This window comes from Dendrobates tinctorius, unplaced genomic scaffold, assembly GCF_039654945.1.
Source record: "Dendrobates tinctorius isolate UK_male_01 unplaced genomic scaffold, ASM3965494v1 ptg000089l, whole genome shotgun sequence".
Classification (NCBI taxonomy): domain Eukaryota; kingdom Metazoa; phylum Chordata; class Amphibia; order Anura; family Dendrobatidae; genus Dendrobates; species Dendrobates tinctorius.
The window spans coordinates 20,530,137-20,545,087 of NW_027361757.1; the positions used below are offsets into that span (position 1 = coordinate 20,530,137).

Sequence of the window (14,951 nt, forward strand, 5' to 3'; positions counted from 1 at the left end):
TGTAGAGCGCCCCTAGTGCCGACACCTGAACCTTAAGTGTATTTACTGCTAACCCCATCTGCAACCCAGATTGTAAGAACTCTAGGATGTCACTAATCGGAGGTTCTTTCCCTAACGGCTTACCCAAGAACTGTAGGAACTTATCCCATGTTCTGCCGTAGATGTTAGTAGTCACCGGTTTCCTGCTTTTTTGCAGAGTGGCCACCAGCCCAGGGGAGAACCCCCTATCTTTAAAAGCGACCTTTCAAATTCCACGCCGTCAGATGGAATCCTTTGACCTGAGCGTGTAATATTGGACCCTGAACTAGTAGGTCCGGGATTTCTGGCAGAACCCAAGGATCGGAGAGGGACATCTTCCGTAGCAGAGCGAACCAGGGCCTTTTTGGCCAAAATGGAGCTATTAGAATCACCCTGGCTTGATCGTTTCTGATTTTTCTTACCACAGTCGGGATCAGAGCTACTGGGGGGAACGCGTAAGCCAGTCTGAAGTTCCACTGGATGTGCAATGAGTCCACTGCCCATGGGTTTTCCCTTGGGTTTAGAGAGCAGAACCTTTCTGTTTGCCTGTTGTGCTTGTTTGCAAAGAGGTCTATCACCGGTTCCCCCCAAAGCTGAATTAACTTTTGAAAAATGGATCGGTTTAGTGCCCATTCTCCTTGCCTCAGGGTATTGCGACTCAGGAAATCTGCCTCTATGTTTTCTGCCCCTTTTATGTGTAGGGCTGTCACGGAGTGTAGGTGATCCTCTGCCCTGCTCAGAATGTTTGTTGCTGCTTCCATTAAGGAGTGTGATCTTGTCCCTCCTTGGTGGTTGATGTATGCAACTCCTACCTTGTTGTCTGACATGATGCGTACATCTTGACCCTGGAGTAGCGGAATGAAGTGGTTTAGGGCCTTGCCCACTGCCCACAGTTCTCTCAGGTTGGAGGATGCCTTCCTTTCTTGAGGTGTCCAGGAACCCTGACCTATGAGGCCCCTTAGGTGTGCCCCCCACCCCGAGGAGCTTGCATCTGTTAAAATTATATCTGTCGCCTGTCTGTCCCATGGTATTCCTAAGGTCAGATTTGTCTCGTTCAACCACCAGTTGAGAGAGTCTCTGGTTTTTAAGGAAAGCTCCAGCTTTCCTTCCAAACGCCCTCTTAGCGATCTTTGTGCTCTTAGTATCTCCCTCTGGAGTTGCCGGGTGTGAAACTGAGCCCACCTGACCGCCGGAATACAGGATGTTAGGGTACCTAGCAGGGACATTGCTTTTCTTAATGTCATACATGGTTGGTTTCGGCCCGCCAAGGCCAGATTTTGCACCTTCTCTATCTTGGACTCTGGGAGCAGACACTCTTGCCTTTCTGAGTCCAGTATAAATCCTAGGAAGGTCTGTTTCTTTAGGGGTTGTAATTTTGATTTTTTGAAATTGACTATCCACCCCAACTCTTGCAAGGTGTTGATCACCTGAGTCAGCTGTGCTGTACAGTGGTCCTCTGAACTGCCCACTATAAGAAAATCGTCCAGGTATGGTATTATGACCGTATCGTGAATCCGGAGAAAGGCTGTCACTTCCGCTATGACCTTGGTGAAGACCCTCGGGGCTATGGATATGCCAAACGGAAGAGCCCTGAACTGAAAGTGCCTTAGTGTGCCCTGAATATAAAGCGCTACCCTCAGGTATTTCTGGTAATCTGGATGGATAGGGATGTGGTAATACGCATCCTTTAAATCGACTACGGCCATGAAGCAATCTTGATGTAGCAGCTTCACTGCCGTAGTTACTGATTCCATCTTGAAGGTCGGGTTCTTTATCCATAGATTGAGGCGTCTGAGATTTATGATTGTCCTGAATGACTGATCCGGTTTTTTTATTAGGAAAAGGGGCGAATAAAACCACTTTCCTTCCTGTAAGCGTGGCACCTCGGACAGTACCCGCTTGTCTATCAGGCTCAGGATTTCTGTTTCTAAGGCCAGTTGTTCTTCGGTCATCTTCCTGATAGGTGTGATGACGACCACGGATTTTGGCTGACGAATAAAGGGGATTTTCAGGCCTTCTTTTAGGATGCTCAGAATCCAGGTGTTGGAGGAGATCTTTTCCCAGGCCTGGAAAAAGAGTGCCAATCTCGCTCCTACTGGAATACTGGCGTCACTGTGGTGACTTTTTGGAGGTGGAGGTGCCTCCACCAAACATAAACCCTGATTCTTTCTTCTTTTTATCCTCCCATCTTCTCCTGTCAGCGGGAGGACGTCCTCTATTGAATCTTCCCCTCCGAAAGGGCTGTCTCCTCTGATCCATAGGGAATCTGGGGAAGCCTTTTTTCTTATCGCCTGCTTTCTCCAGAATATCGTCCAAGTTTTTGCCGAACAGGAATCGGCCATCGCAGGGGAGAGAGCACAATTTGGCCTTGGACTGAAGGTCACCCGGACAGCCTTTAAGCCATAACGCGCGTCTAGCAGCATTTGATAGTGACGCTGCTCTGGCTGTTAATCGCATAGAGTCCGCCGAGGTATCTGCCAGAAAAGCCGCTGCCCCGTGCAAGAGATACATGTCTGATAAGATCTTCTCTCTTGGGACCCTTGACGCCAGCTTCTCTTCTAACTGCTGCAGCCAGATCATGAGGGAGCGTGCCGTGCAGGTGCCCGCTATCGCCGGCTTAAGACCTCCTGCTGTTGCTTCCCATGCGTGCCTCAAATATGAGTCCGCTTTTTTGTCTAGCGGGTCTCTAAGAACCCCTGCGTCTTCCAAGGGCAGGGCCGACCTTTTGGAAGACCTGGACACCGCTGCATCTATTTTTGGGACTTTGTCCCATATTTCCGTATCCTTGTATTCAAAGGGGTATCGCCTCTTAGAAGCGGATGGAAGGGCCCCCGATTTTTCCGGCTTTTTCCACTCCTTCTCAATAAGCGCCTGGATTTTCGCGTTTACTGGAAAGGTTCGTTTTTTCCCTCTCCTGAAGCCCCCCAAACATGACGTCCTCTAGGGTTTTAACCGCCCTTTCTTCCTGTAGGCCCATTGTGGTTCTAATGGCCTTTAGGAGGGCATCTGTATCTTCTACAGGGAAACATGGCTTACCCCCTGTGTCACTATCTGAGGAGTCTGAGGAGGATGATTTTTCCGCCTGAGATGATACTGATGCGGAATCTGAGGGGGAACTAGGGAAATCCTTCCTGCTTTTTTTTCCCTTTTTTCAATAAGGACTTAATTGAGCCTTCCATTTCTGACCTGAGGGCAGATATTAGATTGGCTGCGAAACTAGGCGCTTCCTCCGCCATAGTTCGCTGAATGCACGAAGCACAGAGATCTTTTTGCCAGTCTCTTGCTAGGGGAGATTTACATATAGCACAATCCCTATTGTTCTTCTTGCTTCCTGCTTTTCTGGGCCTTTCCTACAGGGTGAAGCATACAATAGAAAAACCCCCTATTAATATACTGCTGACATTCACGAAGATCACTCACCACCCGTAATCAAGGGTACCGGATTTGGAGGCTGCGTCGGAGCACCTGACCCGCGCTCTTTGGACCTTGAGGAGTGCCCCGACCTGCGGCTGGGGCGACTGCTGCTTGAATGGCTTCCATGCTTTCTGCCAGAGGGCTGTGAGGGAGGCAGGGACGCTGAACGTTCCTGCTCGGACTCCATCTTGCACCGCCGATCTACCGCTGTCTTCCCCTTTTAATTTGCATGCCTCCGCCTGGTGAGCGTCTTCCTCCCCTCCCCCCTGCGACCGCCGGCCCAGCGCTTCAGAAAGCCGGCCGGCGTCGCACCCGGCGCCATTACACCGTCGCCTTCTGCTGACGTCAGCCGGCGCACCCAGCATTCCAAGCGCCGCTGACGTCAGCGGCCGGAAGACGCCAGCGTCTCTCCCCTGCCACGGGGATCGAGATGCGGCGTGCGCGAGGGGAGGGCGGCGCGGTGGGGGCTTCCCGGAGCCACCGGGATCCCATCCACGCCCGCACGAACCCGGAGCCCCAGGGACCCCGGGGACTGCGCTTCCAGGACCCGACGGCCCGCGCTACAGGTAAGCTACCTGTTCTTCCCGCGCCGGGACGGGCCTGGGTCTTTTCTCTTCGCCCATGACAGGCACCGCCACAGTGGGATTCCTTCCAGGACAGGAACCCAACTGAAGCGGGGGAGAGGTGCCGCCCCTTATGTCTCAGTAGGTTCCTGTCCTGGCGGGGCGGATCCCTCTCTCATGTGGTGCTGTCATGGGTGAAGGGAAAATACCTTTTATTATACTCTGCTACGGGTCAGTCGGGTCCAATGGATGTCGCTGGTTTTGGTCCGGTACATCATCTCTTCTTGCAGTGTCGTCGTCCTTCTGTGCTTCGTGTGGATGACTCGTCCTATGTCACCCACACAGTGTCCCCGGCATCGCGCTTCTGCGCGGGAAATGTCAAAGAGCCCCGGCACCTGTGCACTACAGTAACTTACTCTGCCCTCTTCAAGGCAAAGAAGTACGCCTGCGCAGGAGCACGATGCCGGGGAGCCTGTGAGGATGACGTTGGGACGTTGTCATCCACATGGAGCACAAATGGAGAACGCATCGTACCTAGACCGTCGGCGCCCATTGAACCTGACTGACATATAGGGAAGTATTATAAAGGGTCTTTTTCTTGTCTCACAAGCCAGATTAGGGGCGTATATGCAGCATAATAGAATGCTGTATATTTATTTATTTTACTCATTTATATAGCACCATTAATTCCACAGCACTTTACAGACCTTATGATCTCCGTCCCCGATGGGGCTCACAATCTCAATTCCCTATCAGTATGTCTTTGGAATGTGGGAGGAAACCCACACAAACACAGGGAGAACACTCAAACTCCTTGCAGATGTTGTCCTTGATGGGATTTGTATCCAGGACCCCAGCGCTGCAAGGCTACAATGCTAACCACTGAGCCACCGTGTCGCCCATATGAGTGCTGAAAAGTACTGGCCTTAACTCATGGGAAAAATCTGCTGTCTGGTTCCCTTTAAGCGTAAACAATTTCTTTCCTGCGAGGTTTTATACAGATTATGCATCTGTCCTTCATGTGTTCTCTCTCCAAAAGTGGAAAGGGCCTTGCTGCACAAATGGAAAATGAACTGAATTGAATCAGGGAGCTGGCGTATACTGCAGTGCATATGTGTGACCATTCTTTAGAGATGCCACAACATTTGTGCATGTATTCATTTGTAATCCTCTTCTGTACAGAGCTGGAGCTGTGGAAACAAAAGTACAGAGAGAAAATATCTGATAAAGAAAATGTTCTAGAGCTGAGCACAGAAGCAAACAATAACGTTGAAACTAGCAAGACTCAAGTCATCAAGCTGCAGAAGCAACTACAGGTAAATCTGATAGGAAGGTGCATAGACGGGACTGCCTAGGGGGTCTATAATGATCGGGGATCACGTCTTGCATGATACATTTATGGAAATGTGATGTTTGATCTCAAATCTGACCATAGTCCCCATACATTTCTTGTGTTTGTCAATTGCCTTGAAGCCCCCCTGTCACACACTTTTAACACATTCTTGATTGAGTAGTCTTCTGTTTTTGCACTTTTGTGTTTGTTTTTTTTTTTTTTTTTTTTTTTTTTTTACTCCAGAAACAAGTTTCATTTTTCGGTCCACATAGAGGTATGGAAACTTTTTTGTTGTAGGATCCGTTGTAGTTTGGACTGACACCATTTATTTCACCATTCAGTGTGCTAGAAAACGGAGAACAAATTCCATGTGCAGTAAAATTGCTGAGAAAAATAAAAAAGTAAAATTTTTGGGAGTTTTGTTTTTGTCATCAATAGTGCTGTAGAATTGAAGTGACAATATGATTCAACAGGAAAATAACAAATTTCTACACTTTGTTTTGTTTTTTTCCACTTAAGTGGTGGGAAAAAAAATATCAGAAATTTGAAATATCTCATTTGTCTTCTCTCCTTTTTCCTGTAAATACCTACTGGTAATTATTATTCTTTATATGCTCCATTATTATGTAGGAACTTGAAGAGAAATGTAACCGTGACAAAAAGAAATGGTTCGACGAAAGAAAAACTCTTATTGCTCAGGCGAAGGAATCAGAGAGTCAAAGGAACCGGGAGATGAGAAAATTTGCAGATGATAGAGAGCGTTATGGAAAGCAACAGGCAGAAGTGGTGAGTGGATTCGTACTTGCATTTATATGTACCGTACACTATCTTTGCACAATTTTAAATATATTGAAAAAAATTCCACATTGCTGTTTTTATTAGCTCAGCAAAACGTCTAACCCATGCTTCTTGGCACTGCATGACTTACCTGTACATGCTTATTTGGCTGTGTATAATATAAATGACTTTTAAGGGGATTACCGTGCCCAATAGGTATAATTGAAGGGATAATGTGAGTTCTGCTGCTCATAGTTCCCAAGGATTCTCTGAGTCATGTGTGAAGCAGACACTTCCGAAGTGAATCACTGCCTGTTGCTATAGCTGGTAAACTAGCCTTTTATGAGAAATCTATTATTTAATGCAAGTCATGTATTAAGCATTGAGCTTTATTTCTGTTCTCTTTGAAGGGGCCCTGAATGTAGAAAATACACCCAAATCAGTCAGCAGTTTCTTCCCCTAAAGAAGCCTCCCATTAACATTTTTATTTAATAAAGGGAACCTGTCATCATTATTTGGCTCAGTAAACCACAGATCAGGTTGGCAGTGTTATACTGATTAAAATGATACCTGGGTGATGAAATCTGTCTCTTGGTTGTTTAATCTGATTTTGTAGTTTTTAGTTAGAGACTCTCGTGCTCTGGGACGGCTTGTGGGGGTCTTCATGTGGTGCTCTGCTTACATATTCATCTGTATGGGCTTATGATAGGTCAGTGATCTTCTCTGACCTGCCCCCTATTTTACATAATGCATAGAATATTGTCGTCTTAGAAAAAATAAATTACATCCAGCAAAATGGCGGTGGCACCTGCGCAGTAGCATCTATCTCTAACCAGTAGATGCTACTGCACAAGCACCGGTGCCATTTAGCAGCCATTTTTTTTCCCCCAGCAAAATGGTGCTGGCAATGGCGCATGTGCAGTAGCATCGATCGCGCTCCGCCATTTTACTGGAGGAAAAAAAATTTGGCCGCAGCAAAATGACACTGACGTTTGTGCAGTAGCATCAGTCTGCTTGCAGGCCCCATTTGCTGCAGCCACATTCTTTTCCCCTTCCGCAAAATGGCGGCGCTTGCGCAGTGGCCTCTATTGGTAAGAAGTATATGGACGTATAGCATAACTAGATATGCTGATCTATGAACGTATAGCATAACTAGGTATGCTGGCATATGAGTATTGCGTTTTGTTTATGTGCCTAGGTAAAGCTTTTCCTTTACTAGGAATGAAGATATTTAATTGAGCATGCTTCCATACTTTTTCTCACATTTTCACTCTCTCCTGTAGGAGCAACTCTCTTCTCAGCTGGCTGAGAAAGATAATGCGCTGCAGAAGTGGCGAGAAGAGCGGGACAGTCTCCTCTCCGCACTGGATGCGCAACTGAAAAACCTACTTTCCAGCAATGCCGAAAAAGAGAAAGAAATTGAAGTCCTTAAAAATTCTAATAGGGGAGACATTCGTACCCATCCAGTATGTGCTCTATGTTCTAAGTAACCCCATCTAATTCTCTGATACGCTATCATTTCCTTTCTTTGTTACCCTCTTCAGGACTGGGACATTTTTATTTTTTGCGCTTTCAATTTGTCCATCGTCTTCATACAAGAGCCAAAACTTTTTTTTCTTTTTTTAATTTCCATCAAAATGGCCAGGTTGTAATTTTGAATGACCCCATGCACTAAATTCACCAAAAAATGTAGTGAAAAAGTGGGAAAATCCAGGTGAAGTGAAAAAAAAAATCAATACTGCCATTGTTTTTTTTTTTTTTATTCTTTTAATTTCCTCACCATTCATGATAATGGAAGTTCTGTGTCCCCTATTTACACGAAGCAGAGATTGCGCTTGTGCTGCTTCATTCAAAGTCTGTGAAACTTATGGTAAAATCTGAACACCGCACTCTAATATCTGTCAGTATCATAGACTTTGAATAGAGAGTCAGTGCAGATGCTCGACCTCTGCTCCATTTAATCGGAACCCCTGTACTTGTAATATGTGGGGCTTCCTAGCAATAAGCACCTATGCTGTGGATAGGTGATTATTAGTGGTGAGCAAGCATGCTCTCATAAGGTGTTATCCGAGCTCATTTGTGTGTTAATAGAGTATCGTGGACATGCTCGAATACTATGTTTGCGGCGCTATGGCTGCATGTCTCTAGACTTTTTGACAGCCGCAACACATGCAGGGATAGTAATGAGTGAACATGCTCCGATAAGGACTTATCCCAGCATGCTCCTGTTTCCTGTTTGTTAGGCAATCCCTGCACGAGGCATGCAGCCATGACGCCTGAAGCATTTTATTAGCGCACGGCGAAGATGCTTTATTAATGCACTTATCCGATCATGCTCGCTCATCACTAGTGATAAGTTGTTATTACAGGACAGCTCTGCTCAATTCATTCTCTGGGACTGGCGGAGATGGCTGAATATGGTTCTTGGCTATCTCCATAAGTCTTATAGGGAATGAATGGTATGGAGATGTGCATGCTCGATCTCTGGTCCAAGCTCTTTTTTTCTGATCATACAGAAGTGCTTTCACTACCTAATGCTAAAAAGGCCCATTTTGACATGAACTCAATGGAAACCTAGACCCCATCTGTGTAACAATTTGGAGGTATTTAGTGGCCCCAACTACCAGCAGGTTCACATTCCCTCCTTATAAGCTGTGACTACCTGCCGTTTTCAGTCATGTATTACACAAATTGTTTTTCTTTATTACTTAACTGGCATTTTTTTAACTTTGAAATTGACTGTTATTTTTATGTTAATAACTTAGGAATCTTCTGCTGTGGAAGAATTGAAGAGGCAACTGGTTGCAAGTGAAGCCACCATCAAGGAGTATCAGGAGAAACTAGCCAAGCTGGAACATTCCCAGCCTTCAGCCATAACTGCAGCACAGAAGGTAGCTCCAAGCATTCTAAGTCTATGACTTAGTTAGCATTACATTGCGACCATTTTCCATTGTTGTAATGCTGAATTGAGCTTCAGGAAAATGGCCGCCGGAGGTGGCGCAAGCGCAGAGTGAGATCTCAGGAGACGAGATCTCATCTCCCGGGATGACATCTTGTCTCTCGACATCTCACTATGCGCAGCCATTTTCAAATCAACATTACAACAATGGAAGTACGGAGGCTCCTTTCACGAAATGCCGGCGGAGCCCCTGCACCGCCGATCACCTGCAAAAGTGCCGCACCAGCTCGGGATGCATGTGCGGGGGCTAAACATACGGTAATCAGAAGACACCAGGAGGAGGAAAGGCTGAAACACAAAATTCAGGGATGTCAGTGTGTGCTGTTAACAAACTGTGTATGATTTATCTTTAAGGTTAACATTGCTGTACATGGAGCGCCTTGTGTGGGCTGGGTTAGCTTTCTCGGCTCTGCGTCATACTATGTCTAAAAGCTCTGATTGCGTCAGAGCGGCTGCACCTAGTAAACTGAGTGATACATTGTTGCATTCAGCTTCTCTCTGCCTACATTATGCTGCTGTCAGTTGAGGTAGCAAAAACCTGCTAACAGATTCCCTTTAAATACGTAAAAAATGTTTTATTTATTTTAATCATGGTTATTATAGTTGGAACGTAATTGCTCTGTCTGTGAACGCAAGATTTCTCCTTCGCCTCATTGGGGGACACAGGACTGTGGGGTGTATGCTGCCGCCGCCGCCAGGAGGCTGACACTAAGTTAATGAAAAAAGGTTAGCTCCTCCTCCGCCGTATACACCCTCGCCCCGATTGCAGCGAAACCAGTTCATGCTTAGTGTCCGTTGGAGGCACACATCTGTGTTTTTCCCAGACTTTTTTTTTTTTTTCCTCCATGAAGATGAGACGGGCGACGGACCCTATTGAAAGGGTCCGATCTCCTCAAACCAACAGCAGGCGAGCACGTGCGAGTGTCGCCTCCACGTATCCTCTCCCACAACGTGGGACATGATGCCGGACTGAGCCCTGACCACCCTAAGGTATTGAAACCCTAGGCTGTACAGAGGCCTAGGAATAGTCTGTGCGGCCCCCACTGCATCACCAATGCTAGACTGCAGTGATGGAAGGTGGCGGATGGTCCCTCTCCTCATCCCCTATAGGGAAGATGGAGCTAGGGTGCCTGCGCCGTCCTTTTATGCAGCCCCCCCTCCCCTCTAACCTGAGCTGGAGCTGGAAGCGTCATGAGGGATCGCAGAGGAGGGTGGCCTGGGAGGGCTCTTGTAGCAGCGTTACGATCCATAGCCCCATTCCCCTGGGGCCAGAGATGGTGCAGCCTCCGCTGCAAATAGGGCATCATCGGGCGTTTCCGGGCGTGTGGGCAGCGCCAGATCCTAGATGTATCGCTTCCCTGGCCTAGGCCTCTGGGTATGGTGAGCCCGCCCCCCGAGAAATCCAGCCTCTGGCTTTGGCCGCTGGCGGAAGTCCTGCCCCCCTGCGACACGTCACTTCTGGTGGCCCTCCCCCCCGTAACTCAGCCGGACGTGAAAAAATGTAGCCCCCGACTTCGGACTAACGCTAGGCCGCGTGCGGAAGTACTGCCCACAGGGCTCCTTTTTCCGGCGGCCAAGACGCGCACTTTGAATCAGGAGCAGCGCTCTGCAGATCCATGGTGAGGGGACACAGGACTGGGGTAGGTGCTACCCTCTAACCCCCCGATTGCCTGTAGGCTCGGTTCTTTTTACCAGAGGCCTCTTCAGGCGAAAACCGTGCATTTTCTGCTCCTGCGGTCGACAGTGCGTTTCCCTGGCAGATACAGCATGTCCAGAAAGGTTAAGATCCACACGTTTCTATACGCTGCATCTCCTGTCGGTCCGCAGGCGCAGAGCAAGAGATTATGCGAAGCCTGCGATTCCGAACGCGCCCAGGAGCCCTCCCCTGCGACCGAGCCCAGTGTACCAAGTGCCCCGGAATGGGCTCCATCTCTGTTGCAGTCTATGGCGTCACTTACTAGAGCAATCGAGTCCCTTCCGGCCCCAGATAAGGGCAGGGACAATGGCTCGCCTGTCTTAGAGGGGTCCTCCACCTCACAGGAACCACCGGCCTGCAGGGGCTGCTCTCACTCCAAGCAGACGCGGGGGAGACGAACCCATACAGCGTCTCCCGGTCCATCCGGTGCCTCGGCATCCATAAGCTCTGCCTCTCGTTCGCCTTAACCAGTAGTCGGTAATGAGCAAAGCTCAGATTACGACTCGGACAAGCCGCTTGATTTGGGTACCAGGATACAGTTAACAGTCTCATTGAGGCCGTCAACCAAACTCTTGGGATTGAAGATGATTCCGTCTTGTCCTCAGGTCACAAGGTGTCAGTTAAGCGAGTAAAGCGGCCTCATAGAGTATTTAGCTCTCACCCCGAGTTTGAGGACATAGTACAACAACACAGAGAGCGGCCAGACAAGCGTTTCTCAGGCCAGAAGGCGCTTGAGACGAGGTTCCCGTTCGCCCCTGATCTCCGTAAAAAATGGACAGAATCCCCAACGGTAGATCCACCCGTGTCGCACTTGGCCTCTAAAACCCTGTCAGCCATACCTAGTGGTTCCTCCATCAAGGATCCCACTGACCGTCTCCTAGAGAGCCTGGCTCGCTCTGTGTTTTGAGGCATCAGGTTCAGCACTCTCCCCCTCGTTCGCGGCAACTTGGGTAGCCAAGGCCATGATTTCTTGGTCAGAATCATTGAACAGAGCCTTGCAGGGTATGGACCTACCAGCAGAGGTATCAGAGATCGCAAATCAAATCACTTTGGCCAGAGACTACTTAATGCATCTTTGGATGCAGCCAACTGCGCGGCACTCGCTGCCGCAAATACGATCTCCATTAGGAGGGCTCTATGGTTGAGGACATGGCGGGCAGACTCAACCTCCTCGCCTATTGGGATAGAAGTTAGATCAGCTCATCTCTGACTCAACGGGGGGGGAAAGAGCAGTTTTCTCCCTCTGCAAAGGGTCAAACAGCCGTTTCGTCACCAACTTCAGGCACGGTTTTGGTCCTTTCGCAACCCCGGGTGGGTTGCAGCGACCAATCCTGCCGCTTCAGGTCGTCCCAACCAGGACAGGCATTGGCAGGTCTCATATAGAACTAATCCGTTGGGGAGAATGCGTACCCACCAGCCCAGGTCAAGGGGACCGAGGTCCCAGAGATCTTCAGCCAAATGACTCGAGGCAATTTCAGGGCGACACCAGCAAGGTAGGCGGTCGCCTACTTTGGTTTCGCTACGCCTGGCTCACTGCCACTACATTACATATGGGTAAGAGAGCTGGTGTCCTCGGGGTACAAGGTAGAATTTGTCAAGTACGCCAAAGACGGTGTTTTCTTTCCTGGCCTCCCCAGGTAGCTGCCCGGGCAAGCGCTTTACTCAAGGCCATCGAATTGCTCCAGCACAACGGAGTCATTGTTCCCGTACCGGAGAATGAAAAATATCAGGGGTTCTACTCCAACCTGTTTGCTGTCCCCAAAAAAGACAGAGCTGTCAGGCCAATTCTGGACCTGAAGGTCCTGAACAAATTTATCAGGATCAGACATTTCTGGATGGAGTCTCTCCGTTCAGTCATATCTTCCATGGGGAGGGGAGAATTTTTGGCCTCTATCGGCATCCAAGATGCCTACTTACACATCCCCATTTTTCCCCCACATCAAAGGTTTCTGCGCTTCGCCATCAACGGCCTACATTTCCAATGCGCAGCACTGCCCTTCGGGCTGGCCACCGCCCCCAGAGTGTTCACAAAGGTCATGGTGGTCATCATGGCCATCCTGCTCTCCCGGCGCATAGTCGTCTTACCTTACTTAGATAACCTCTTGGTCAAGGGCCCTTCATTTCGGGCATGCGAGGAGTGTCAACATCAAGCTAGATACTCTTTCCCGCTTAGGGTGGTTGGTCAATCTGAAGAAATCATCCCCTATTCCAGCTCAGAGGATTTCCTTCTTAGGAGTGATCTTCGACACTTCCCGAGGGTTGGTAATTCTCCCTCAGGACAAAGCCCTAGCTCTCCGACAGGGAGTCCGGATACTTCGCCAAACAGTCCCTCATACCATCCGTTTCTGCATGAGGATCCTAGGAAGAATGGTGGCAGCAATGGAAGCAGTTCCATTTGCCCAGCTCCAACTTCGCCCCCTGCAGCACACCCTCTTGTCAGCCTGGAACAAGAACCCATTCTCTCTCGATCGCCGGTGCCAGTTGTCCACGCAGGTCAGACAGGCACTCGGGTGGTGGACAACCAGTTCCTCCCTTCTCCAGGGCAAACCTTTTCCCCCAGACCATTGACTGGTGGTCACAACCGACGCCAGCCTCCTCAGCTGAGGAACAGTTTTTCGCCATCACACTACCCAGGGACGGTGGTCGCCGCAGGAGGCACGCCTCCCGATCAACTTGTTAGAAATACGAGTGATCCGGCTAGCTCTGCAAAAGTTTCATCACCTTCTAGCAGGCCGCCCCGTCCGGATTCAATCAGACAATGCCACGGCTGTGGCTTACATAAATCATCAGGGGGGCACCTGCAGCAGAGCAGCCATGCGCGAGGTAGGGCACATTCTTCAGTGGGCCGAGAGAAGCCACTCTTGTGATATCGGCAGTCCACATTCCGGGCGTAGAGAACTGGGCGGCAGACTTCCTCAGCTGGCAGGGTCTCGCGTCTGTGGAATGGTCAATACACCCCGAAGTCTTCCGGCAAATTTGCCAACGTTGGGGAACGCCGGATGTGGACCTGATGGCCTCCAGGGTGAAAGTCAAGGTGCTCGCGTTTGTCGCTCGGTCCCGGGACCCGCAGGCAATTGCCGTGGATGCGTTGGTTCTGCCATGGAACCAGTTTCGCCTCCCATACCCATTTCCACCGCAGCCACTACTTCCGAGAGTCATCAAGAAGATCAAGGCAGAAGGGGTTCCAGTGATTCTGCTGGCCCCAGATTGGCCTCGTCGGGCGAGGTATGCAGACCTGGTGCAGCTGCTCGCCGACGTTCCTTGGCAGCTGCCAGAGCGCCCAGACCTACTTTCCCAGGGCCCGATCTTTCAACCAAACTCAGGGGCCCTGTGTTTGACGGCTTGGCCGTTGAATCTTCTAACCCAGGCTGGGTTCGGCCACAGTGTGGTTGCTACAATGGTTAGCACCCGAAAAACCGCATCAGCACGTATTTACCACCACACCTGGAAGGTTTTCTTCACATGGTGTCGGGACCACGGTTGCTCTCCACTGAGATTCTCTATTCCCAACATCTTGGCCTTTCTCCAGTCTGGCCTAGACTCAGGTTTGGCACCAAGTTCCCTCAGGAGACAGATATCAGCCTTATCCGTCCTGTTCCAGCGCAGGATTGCTACCAATCTGCAGGTAAAGACTTTTATCCAGGAAGTCTCCCACTTGGTACCTCCCTACAGGGCGCCCCTGGATGCCTGGGACCATAATCTGGTCCTAAGTGTTCTGCAGGAAGCTCCATTTGAACCACTACAGGATGTCTCTTTGTCATACCTTTTCTGGAAGGTAGTGTTTCTTGTGGCTATAACTTCAATCAGGCGGGTCTCGGAGCTGGCAGTTCTATCCTGCCGAGCCCCGTTTCTGATCTTCCACAAAGATAAGGTAGTTCTCAGGCCAGCTCCTCCTTTTCTGCCGAAGATCATTTACTCGTTTCACATTAATGAGGATATTGTCTTGCCCTCTTTTTGTCCAGCACCGGTACACCGTGTGGAAAAGGCTCTTCATATGTTGGACCTGGTGAGAGCTCTCAGGAGGTACGTGTCATGGATGGCACCCTTTCGTCAGTCAGACGCGCTGTTCGTGCTCCCCGAGGGGCACAGGAAGGGACTCCCTGCCTCAAGATCGACCATAGCCAGGTGGATTCGTTTGACTACACAGGAGACTTACCGCATCAGTGGCGCACCGGTTCCAGCAGGGATCAG

The 14,951-nt window shown here is 49.4% G+C and overlaps 1 protein-coding gene across 5 annotated transcripts in view; it reads left to right on the forward strand.

Moving 5' to 3' along the window:
- Nucleotides 1–14,951, forward strand: part of KIF20B (kinesin family member 20B) — a 257,621-nt gene that overhangs the window by 188,639 nt on the left and 54,031 nt on the right. For all 5 annotated transcript variants that reach the window (XM_073585893.1, XM_073585891.1, XM_073585894.1 and 2 more), the window contains exons 25-28: nt 5,178–5,311; nt 5,959–6,114; nt 7,389–7,571; nt 8,871–8,996. In XM_073585893.1, coding sequence (XP_073441994.1) covers nt 5,178–5,311; nt 5,959–6,114; nt 7,389–7,571; nt 8,871–8,996 — 599 coding nt within the window. The remainder of the gene's footprint in view (nt 1–5,177; nt 5,312–5,958; nt 6,115–7,388; nt 7,572–8,870; nt 8,997–14,951) is intronic.